The sequence below is a fragment of the Pseudorasbora parva genome, chromosome 18 (assembly GCF_024679245.1).
Source record: "Pseudorasbora parva isolate DD20220531a chromosome 18, ASM2467924v1, whole genome shotgun sequence".
Lineage (NCBI taxonomy): Eukaryota > Metazoa > Chordata > Actinopteri > Cypriniformes > Gobionidae > Pseudorasbora > Pseudorasbora parva.
Window position 1 is genome coordinate 42,673,130 of NC_090189.1, and position 11,723 is coordinate 42,684,852.

Consider the following 11,723-nt stretch of genomic DNA (forward strand, 5'->3'; position numbering starts at 1 on the left):
CGGCGGTAGAGGCTGCGTGTTTTCACTGCACTCGATCTTTCTCTGTCTTTACTAATATAGCGCTTTTTAAAATGCCGATTATGTCAAAGCACCTTCACAACAGGGAGATAATGCAACAGATAGGGCACTTGCATCAGAAACGTGCAACTGTTCAATCGTTTCTGAAGTCAATAGCTCATGTCTGCAGAGCTGAGAAAAGCTACGGGCCAAAAGAGGTGAAGATCGGAGCGCGCTTTCCCCGAGGCACAGGCTGAGCTCCGACACGCCAATCTCATGCAGCTGCGCAGTCTGGTACACCAATCAGGCTACAGTTGGTGCACTTTCTGCTTTTTCAGTTACCACATCAAAACGGAGGTCTCAAAATAGGTTAAGTGATTTTTTCCTATGACATTTCCTTTACTTGTCTACTAAAATATTAATCATTATTAACATCCATAAGTTCATATTATGATCCATAAGGTCATATTTGCCACAATTAGCTAAACACAATGAACTTTTTCGTTCCAACTGTAGGCTACCCATGTCGGGTTCAGTAGGAACGTAAAACTGCCTAACCAATTCATTGACTTTGTAAAATACCTTCAAAATGAGAATTCAACATTTTTAATTTCCATTCAGTATTTTATTTGATTATTTATCAACAATAAATTGCCATTTGCCATTGTCTCATTTTAAGCAAAAACTATAGGCCTATATATTCCCAAAACAAGACAATACTGTTCACTTTATTTTTATTTTTTTTTATTTTTTTTGATGTTTGGACTTGAAACAAGACAAAAAATACTATAAGAAAAGCATTTCATCTTGCAACTAAATTGCATGTTCCGCAATAGGATTCTAGCGCGGGTACAATGGCTGCGTCGGTCTCACTGTGCACAGGTTATGTCCCGCTGACCACCTCGCACATTTCTCCATATTTTACGATGGCCTTGCATGACACACAGTCATGCACTAGGCCAGTTTTCAGAGCACAGATTAAGGTTTACGAAAAAATAAGTTAACCTGAACAGTCGTACGGATGAGAAGCTATTTAATGTAAGAGCTGTGGTGAAATTAAAAATTGACCTTAAAAAACTTTCATCGATATCTTCGTACTGCAGACGCGCACATAGGGTGAATTCAGGGTGATTTGGACACTTTTCCCAAGTCATCTCAATGGTAAAAAGTGTCCCAATCATTCATCCCTACTTCAAATGTTTCACGATTGAAGAGGACGCAAATACGCACGTGCGGAGCAAATACTACAGGTCAGACTTGTTGCGCACGCAAATCTCAAATGTAGGAACTGTACTCGGTTTACCCTACACACACACTACTGGCTCTGATTTTGCTGAAGTAAGGAGAAAGCATCGAAAAACGAACCTCTGTAACAATCGTGGAGATGTACGTTCCTTTATCATACACCCATCCGTCCAAACAGGCTTCTCGAGGAATATTTGAGACATTCACATCCACCCACGGGAGCAAACCAATGTCCGAGTAATTCTTGATGATGTCCACTCGGGGTCTGGAGCATTTGCTGAGGCGAGAGTCCTCCTCCTCCTCCTCCAGAGGAATAGACGCGTTTCTCCATTCATCCGTGATGTTCAGAGCCGCGGGGATGAGGCAGTGATGAGCGGGGGTATCGCCCATGAAAACCATGGACAGAGGTGGGTAGTAACGAATTACATTTACTTCGTTACATTTACTTGAGTACATTTTTTGGGTAACTTGTACTTTTAGAGTATATTTAAAAATGGGTACTTTTACTTTTACTCAAGTACATTTCTTGTGAAAAAACTGTACTTTTACTTAGTTACATTCGGTGGCGTTCCTCCGCTACTGTCAATGGTGATAATTAATTATATATTTTAAAATAAGTTATGACTTGTTCGCAAGTCTCGCGAAACGTTGGAGAGGCTGCTTAGCGAGAGGTGGATACGCATCACCCGCATAAAATTAGCGCGCGTTTAGTCAGAAGATCATGGCCGAAGCAGAGGGAGATGTGTGTGAGCGGCAGATCATCCGTACGTGGCCTCATGTTCAGCCTGTTTTCAGTCCAAGATGTCAAAAAGAACAGTTTCATAATTTAATGCATGCTGTGTGCACCAATATGAACTGACATCTCAGCATAATTGCAGCTCCAACCTGAGAAAGCAGTGGTAAGTGTAACAATGATGCCTATATTTAAACACTATTAATGGTAATTTGTTAACTATGGGCTCTTTTCCTTTATTGTAATACTATTTCACACACTGTCCGAGTGTTTTCCTCATATGCGCTCTTGTGCAAGCATTGACAAATCGTTTGAATCCTCCGAACACACGTCCACAAACAAACGTTCACATCTGCACATTTACATATCTTTTTTTTCTCATAAAACGAGCAACCTCATTGGCAAAATGTACCTGTGGCAATGTTTTTGCAAACCACAAAATACGTACCAATACACACTGCAGAAATTCCAACAGAAATGAACACTATAGGCAGAAAAACTGCATTTTTTTAGTCTATGGTATGTAAACTAAAACATTTTGAATTTTGCGTCACAGCTCCATGTTCTGCTTTTCTGATTCACCAGACTTGCTCGATAGCTCAGCTGATACAGATTTGTATTTGCAATGCGAAAAGCTTGAGAACGAACCCCATGAAGAACGAGTCATGATATAAGAGCTCAAAGACGAGTTCTAAACACAAGCTAAAAATACATGGACACAATTTTATTTTTGTCACATTTGCTTTTGTTAACACTTTCGGGTAGGTTTAGTGTGGGTGTACGTTAAAAACACAACGTAACAAAACATGTCAGATTCACGCAAATCTGTTCTGGAAAAAAATAAGCTTTTAGCGCCACCCAGTGGACATTTCACTTTGAAACTGTCGCAATATGTACGTATTGGTACATATTTTGTGGTTTGCATAAACGTTGCCATAGGTACTGATGAGATCAGGCTAAAAACGAAACAAATTGAATAGCCTAATGTGACATCTTGCATTTATACACATATCCGGACAGACAACAGTCTGCAGTGTATATATACATTTAAAAATGGGACTCTATTTTTAAGAATGCATATACTTATAAAAATATAAGAACAAAGTATGTTTTAAAAAGAGCTGTGGTTAGCACACCATTAATTTACACTGTTTAACCATTAAACACACACACACACACACACACACACACACACACACACACACACACACACACACACACACACACACACACACACACACACACATATATATATATATATATATATATATATATATATATATATAGGTGTGTGAAAGCTCTCTAAGTAGTCTGAAATTCAGGGTTTTTGGATCTTATCAATCAGATCGAAAGTAACTAGTAACTAAGTACTTGAGTAGTTTTTTCATTGAATACTTTTTACTCTTACTCAAGTAACTATTACGATTGTTACTTTTACTTTTACTTGAGTAAATATTTCCGTAAGTACTTGTACTTTTACTTGAGTAAAGATTTTGGCTACTCTACCCACCTCTGACCATGGATAACCCCGTGAAGCCATTGGGAATAATGCTAAAACACAGAAGAGCGAACACAGTCCTCTGGAAAGGCCCCCAGTCCCCCAGGAACGCGGTGCTGTCATCGTAGTCTGGAGAGTTCATGATAGTCGCAGCTCATCTCAAACCCGATCTGGCATTCAGTGCGGATGCTCACACACAGATGGGAGGAGGCTAACCTTTTTTTTATTATTATTATCATATTTTGTTTTTTGAAGAAAGAACATGTAACAAACAGCCTAACACACAGCAAAACACAGTGATGTAGCATTAATTTGTAGCAGGGGATCCAATAGTTCTATTATAATATTTTAATAAAAATGTGGGAAAAAAATGTGTTTGGCAGTGGCCAAACCAAAAAAAAAGGAGCATTATAAGGGGGTTGAGTATCATCTTAATATAGAGAACGAATAACAAACCTTTTACAATCAACTGTTAGGATTGAGTGCTAATTCAATGCATGTTGTTGTAATCATGCTTCCAAAAAGTTGATTCTGCGCTAATTATTATTATTATTTTTTTGATGAATAAAATAATTAATTATTGTTCAGGAAATAATAAAATGTTAAAATAAAAATATTTTTTAAATACAGAAACTATTATTAAGTAAATAATATGAAAACACAATGAATGAGATCCTATAATAATTCAATAAAGTTTTACAGTAGTAACAACTACATATATTTGTATTATATGATGTGATTATTATCATATTTTTATTATAAATATGATGATAATCTGTAAGGTGGACACCCAACTTAATATGATATAACCATGTTATGTCAACAAACGTTAAAGCTGTTTATTATCATGTTAAATATGCCTTTTACCCCGTACCATACTTTTACATATTCTGTTATTGAAAAAGTTACGTATGATTCATAAAAATCATAAACAAGACCTGTTTCAAAATATATTCAATAATTTGTGATTCTCATTTGCTACTTAAATCTCCAATAGAAAAAGAAAAGGGGAAAAAAAAGAAGAAATCAAAAAGAAATACTGCAAACTTTGCTAAAGAGATTTGTTTTGCTCAAGTATGACCTTAGACGTGATTAAAAGCACATTCTTAGGTTTTGCATTTAACCCCATTGTAGGCTACCCCATAATACAACTCATTTATATTTATATAAATTATATATTTATATAAATTTATATAAATATCATTTTACCTTTTTTTAAATTGTGTATAAAATTAATGTAGTCTTAATAAAATATCATAAATATGACCCATGTTATAGATACTAGTATTAACTCATAACATTGATTATAATCGGAAATATATTTTACAGGAGTTAAAGAGTGACAAGCTGTCAGATATATATTCAGTAAACAGTGTATGACGATATAGGCCTACACGCTGGCATGCTTTGAATCCATGTTTGCAATGTTGAAACAAACAAACTACCAAACTACTAATTCCTCGGATCAACCACTGTCTGCAATGTGGATTGTAATTTGTAATCAACCTGTTAATGAGACGACATAATTTAAAGGTGCCCTAGAATGATTTGAAACAATATGTTAAATTGTTCTCTGATATCTACATAGAGGGTATGTGGCTTATTTAAGCGAAAAAGTAGTCCAGATCCAGTTTTACAGCTCCATTTACAACCCTATAAATTGTCCCTAGGATGTAATGCTCTGTTTTTGCCTTATTTGGAAGAGTCATGAATATTAATGTTGAGCTCTGCTCTGATTAGCTAATTTCAGCAGCTCACAGCAGTTCAGCGAAGCGGCTCATGAGTCCTGACAGAACACAGACCAACTGAAGGACACTTTAAGCAGAACATCTCAAATGGAGATTGCTGAAATGCAGCTTACGTGTTTATTGGTGTTTTCAATGCATTTGTGCGCGAGAAAGAGCTCGCGTTCATATGTGTAACGGGGGGGGGGGGGCAGCACCTGGGGGTAAGGACAGAGAGGGGAGAGAAATGGAGATGGGAGCACAAGGAGCTACAGAACGAGAGAGGGGAGAGAGGGAAAAAAGAAAGAAAGTTCCGGTCCCTCGACACACTGCCGTTCGGCTCTCCGCCCGCCGAGAGGCTCTTCCTCGTGGTGCTGTGTGATGGTGCTGGATGCTTGGTGGACGGCTCGGTCCTCCTCCGCCCCCTGGTGGCCGGCGCTGACTCCTCCTACTGAGGGACCCGGCAGCGAGCCCCGCGCTCCCTGCTCCTCCCCTATCAGGCGGACGGCAGCAGGCGGACGGCAGCAGGCGGACGGCAGCAGGCTCCGGCCCACGGCAAGCGCGGCGACTCCTCCGCTCCCTCTCGGACGGCAGCCACCCCACCTTGACCCAGGGGCACGGCAGCGAGGTCTTTGTCCCACCTTCCTCGCTCCAGCACCATCGCCTCGGGCAGCCCTCGCGGTCCTCATTCATCCGTGCTGCCCGACCTCCTCAGCACCGTGATCCCCCTCAGCAGCGACAGCATGTCCCTCCTTCCCCCGGGTTTTGGCACCAGTGTAACGGGGTTTGTAGATGGGAAGGAAGGAGGCGGGAACCGGCGAACGTTTAACAACTTTAATCAAAATAAATAAACAAAACGAAAGTAAACCGCGGGCAGCCCCTCACGGACAACTGCCCGCACACACACACACATAATAAAACTTGGGCAGACCCTCCCGGACGACTGCCCACACACACATAATAAAACGTAAACAAAACATAACAAAATCCAGGCCTGGTCCTCTCTCGTCTTCATTCCTTCGCTCCTCCTTTTATGCTCCCGTCCCTTGGCCGCGAGACGAGACCGGTGTGTCACGCAGCTTGTACTCATTACCACCCCGCTCTCGCGGTCCCTCGCCCCGCTGCTTGCCACAATATGGTTGCCAGATTTCAGTAATATAAATCCACCAAACAGAGCTTTTCGGTAAACAGGCTAATGGAGGCTAACGTTACGCAGTGACTGTGATGTACTCTGAAATACAAGCATGCAAAAACATCATAGGCCTACTTCAATTCTCAAAAATATAAATATATAACTAATATTTTTATAAAATGAATAGCCTTGTCAAATGACTATCGTTTTAACTTATATGGTGGAAAAGGTGACGTTTGCTAGAAGGATCGAGTGAACGATCTGTAACCAAAGTATCTACGGTTGTATTTTGTAATATAGAATAATATTCCCCTTTGTCATTAGACACACTATTTAGTTTGGTATGGTACTTGGAGTTTCCTATTGTTACTGTACTAGCATCTTCTGTTATCTAGACAATGCGGTCTCTCTAAAAAACTTTCAATTTAATCAGAAATTGTTCAAACAGTCAATAAGTGGATAAATCGCTACTTACTGCTTGCAGGAATACAGTCGCCACTTTCTTCAGTTTAAGACGCTGAGCGAAGCTTGCTTGAAATGGGCCGAACAAACAAATGATCTTGAATTAAATTGTTGTGGTTTCGGATTATAATAAACAACAACCATGACTGTTGACATGTTTTATCTGTGGGAAGGGTAGAAACGTCTCCTGAACAGCCTGAACATGAAGTGTGTGTCCATGAGAGAAGTTTATCTGCAGTCCCGATGATTCGGCTCCGTCAGTTCCGCCTGACAATGAACATTTTTGGACAGATGTAAATGTTGGGGGCGTGCATATAAATGATCCCCATCACAAAAAAAGTCACAACCTATTAAAAAAATGTCTTTAATATTATTATATAAATTTTTTTAAATATAATTTTACATTATTTTTATTGTATTGTATTTGTGAAAATGAGTAGCTTATGTGTTACCTATGCTGTCAATGTTAAGATTATTTTTAATATGGCAAAAATAAAAAATAAATAAAACATATTGCAATCTTTCTTCAGATTATCCCTTTATTACAAGAAAAAACAAACGGACAAATTTCTGCTTGATTTAACCCTTTAAACTCAGGTATTGCTGTAAAAACTCTAAATCTTTGCAGTGTGTTTGTGATGGAGTGAATGCGGCCGTCACTCCATGGACCAGAAGAATCTAGGGCTCAGATGGTCAAAGATGGCTGCCGAGAGGCTTGCCCTGGTACCTGCTCTGCTATTATGTTTTGCACTTTTGTCTGTGTTATATGTGAGGAAAACATCATGCATCACATCATATAGTCGTGAGGAGTTGTTACATATCAGGAGGATTACACCTGACAATTTGGAATTATTTGCCATTATTCCAGAGGATATACTGGATGTAAACAACACTGGATCGCCATCATGGAGAAATACATCTAGCACAAAAAGACAGAGAACTGGAGTCGTCTCCAGGTTTAGGAGACGGCCCTACCGCCCCCCACTACCGGCACTGATCTTATCAAATGTGCGATCCCTTAAAAATAAAATGGATGAACTTCTGCTTTTAACACAAACAGACAGGAATTACAGTGACTGCTCGGCCTTCTGCTTTACCGAGACATGGCTGGATCAATCGGTTCCTGACAAGGCGGTAACCCCCCCTGGCTTCACTATCTTCAGAGCTGACAGGTCAGTCAACCTATCCCTCAAATCTAAAGGAGGGGGTATTTCTCTCATGGTAAATCAGCGCTGGTGTAACAATTCAACAATCCTTCATTGTCACTGCTCTCCTGATCTTGAATTCATCAGTTTGAAATGCAGACCATATTACCTCCCGAGAGAATTTGCCTCAATTATACTAATTGGTGTTTACGTTCCACCACAAGCTAACGCTAATACAGCCATTAGCGATCTCTCCCAACACATCTCGTCTGTTGAAAACTCCAACCCTGATACGTCTGTTATCGTGTTAGGTGATTTTAACCACACAAACCTGTCATCTGAACTCCCAAACTACAAGCAACAAGTCACTTGCCACAGCAGAGATAGCAAAACACTGGATCACTGCTACATCTCTGTTTCAGATGCTTACCGGGCATTCCCGAGGGCTCCACTGGGGAGGTCTGACCATGCTGTGTTGCTTCTCATTCCGAAGTACAGACAAAAGCTTAAATCCGTTAAGAAAACATCCAAATCTGTCAGGTCCTGGTCCATAGATGCCATTGAAACGCTTGAAACGCAAGGGTATTTCGAATGCACAAACTGGGACATATTCAGTGCAGCTTGTGACTCCCTCGACAAACTCACTGATACTGTGACGTCATACGTAAAGTTCTGCGAGGAAATATGCATCCCCACCAAGACAGTGACATTCTATGGCAATAAAAAACCATGGTTCTCCAAAGACTTACATCTCTTACGCAAAGAAAAGAACTGTGCATACAAAAGTGGAGACAAGAGTCAATACAGAATTGCTAAATATAAACTACGAGCTGCTATAAGGAGAGCAAAGCAGAGTTATGGAACAAAATTGGAACAACAATTTTCATCAAGCAGCCCAAGATCAATATGGAAAAATCTCAAGGACATGACAAACTACAAAAAATGCCCCATCTCCCCCCTTAACAGTGATCCAAGTCTCCCAGACATATTAAATAACTTTTATGCAAGATTTGAAAAACCTACCTCACCAGTCATTCCCCCCGACCCCATTTCAACACCACCCTTCTGCATTCGGGAGGATGAGGTGAGAACTACATTTAAGAGGCTTAAGATCAGGAAAGCAGCAGGGCCGGATGGGATCAGTCCTGCTTTGCTTAGCCATTGTGCAGCACAATTGGCGCCTGTTTTTCCCACAATTTTTAACAGTTCATTAAGCCAATGTACAGTCCCACAATGCTTTAAATGCTCCATCATTATTCCTGTGCCAAAGTCCTCAAAGATCACCTGCCTCAATGACTTCAGACCAGTTGCCCTGACATCTGTGGTAATGAAAGCATTTGAACGGATTATTCTGGCATACCTGAAATCCTGCACTTCCTTGAAGATGGACTCATATCAATTCGCCTACCAAGCCAACCGGTCCGTTGAGGATGCAATCAGCATAGCACTCCACCATACCTTGCAACATCTGGAATCACCAAACACCTATACACGCATCCTGTTCATAGACTTTAGTTCCGCTTTTAACACGATTAACCCATTTAAACTCTTTACTACACTCTTGGACATGAACATTGACCCAGCCATATGCCACTGGATAAGGAGCTTCCTGTGGAAGAGATCACAGAGGGTGAAAGTTAATAACATAACCTCAGACCCTCTCACCCTCAGTACAGGAGCTCCTCAGGGCTGTGTTCTCTCCCCTTGGCTCTTTTCCCTTTATACATCGTACTTTAGATCCATGAACACTTCAGTGAAAATAATAAAGTATGCGGACGACACAACCATTGTAGGCCTCATCTTAGACAATGATGAAACACAGTACCGCATGGTGGTGGACCAAGCTGTAAATTGGTGTTCGAACAATGACCTCCAGCTCAACACAGCCAAAACCCAGGAATTCATTGTTGACTTTAGACGTAGGCCATTTCCTAAAACACCAATAAAGATAAATGGCAATTCAATCACCATCACTGACTCCTTCAAATTCCTAGGAACACACATTAGCAATAACCTGAAGTGGAAAACTAATACTAATCAAATCATTGCAAAGGCTCAACAAAGACTTTACTTCCTCAGACAGCTTAAAAAATACCGGATCAGACATCAGCTCCTTGTTCTGTTCTATTCCGCTATGATCGAGTCCATCATTACATCATCAATAACAGTATGGTATGGTAGCACAGATAGCCAAACAAAGAAAAAAACTACAGCAGACTGTCAACAAAGCATCCAAGATCATAGGGAAACCACTGCCTTCAGTCGATTCACTCTATACATATCGAACTGTAAAGCGGGCAAAGGAAATCATCTCTGACACCTCACATCCAGCGAACCACCTTTTTCAGCTCCTTCCTTCAGGGAGGCGCTACAGGTTACTATCTACCAAGACCAAACGCTTCACAAACAGCTTTTTCCCCATAGCCATCAGGACTCTGAACTCCTCTCTTTAGTTTAGTTTTTCCTCTCATACACTACGCATGGTCATGTACCCACTGTATCTTGTATTGTTACATGTTGTGAAGTGTATTGTTTATTTTTGTCTGTAATGTATGATGATGTAGAGCTTAAACATACTGTACCGAAAAAAAAATTCCACCGGCATTGTCGTGTGGCTAAAATAAACAATCTAATCTAATCTAATCTAATGATAAGAAACGTCACAGCAAACACACAGGCTTCGTGATTTACTATCTAACAGGGGACTCGAGTCAGTGTGTGTGTAACGTAATCCTAATCTAACCCTAACCCTAAAAATGTCAACAATTCTGTGTTCTTCTGCCAATATGGGGTGCTGTGTGTACATTAATGAGAGAAAAAATTATTCAATGATTTTAGCAAATGGCTACATAACAAAGAGTGAACAATTTAAGGGGGTCTGAGTACCCACTGTATATATAGAAACATTTTTTTTTTAAAATTAACTATTCTAAAAGCATTGAATGAGATCCCATCATATAACGTTTTACAGCCTGTGCATGGCCATGATGGATGGTATTTACAATATTTATTTGTAGAAACTGAGGAAACACACAGATGTATATTTTATTAAATCCTGGTTGTTTAGATTTTTAAATCCTTTTTTCTTGGATCCTGTAGTATTTAATTTTAATGTAATGCAAAGTTTGAAACTAGTCAGGGTATAAAGAGATATAATATATCAAATGTTTGTTGCTTTAGTAAGCAGTCTGTTAAACAGCAGCTCTAGAGTCAGAGGACAGCAGGCCACAATAGAGGAGTGTGTGTATGTGTGTGTTTAATTCTCCCCTCTAGCAGTGTAAAGGTATATGACCATCCAGAATATTAGTTTCTGTTCCTCTCAATTCTGATTTCGTTTTAACTCCTACGCTACGGTGGCCGATTTAGTCCAAGATTAACACGGCAATCCCCCTCTTCACATTCGACACGGTGCCATCGAGTGTTAAAACGCGAAAGGTGAAGCTTGAATTCACGGGTATGTCCCTCTTTGGCTACTGTACTTTCAAGATGGAGGGGCAACATGGCGGCCGGCATTCGAACCCCTCACCCGTATGTATTTTCAGTGGCATATTATAAACTTACCAGAATACTTTATTACCTGAAAGAAGTAAATATACATTAATGAGCACATATATTTTTGAAAGAACTAAGTGTTTTTAGAATAAGAATAAACTAAAAAAATTACACAGTGTAGCTTTAAAAGCCATTACAGTTCCTTCTTTAGCCTACAAGGGCGCTGTCTTTAAACACACACCTGTAAATCCCCACTTGGTGAAAAAAAAAAAAAAAAAAAATCACCAGAGCCAAA

The 11,723-nt window shown here is 39.9% G+C and overlaps 1 protein-coding gene across 1 annotated transcript in view; it reads right to left on the bottom strand.

Moving 5' to 3' along the window:
* LOC137046288 (organic cation/carnitine transporter 2-like) overlaps positions 1–3,642 on the bottom strand; it is a 46,247-nt gene extending 42,605 nt beyond the window's left edge. The window contains exons 1-2 of the mRNA XM_067423432.1: positions 3,503–3,642; positions 1,363–1,648 (exon numbers count right to left, since the gene is read on the bottom strand). Coding sequence (XP_067279533.1) covers positions 1,363–1,648; positions 3,503–3,615 — 399 coding nt within the window. The 5' untranslated portion in view covers positions 3,616–3,642. The remainder of the gene's footprint in view (positions 1–1,362; positions 1,649–3,502) is intronic.
* Positions 3,643–11,723: the final 8,081 nt, after the last annotated feature.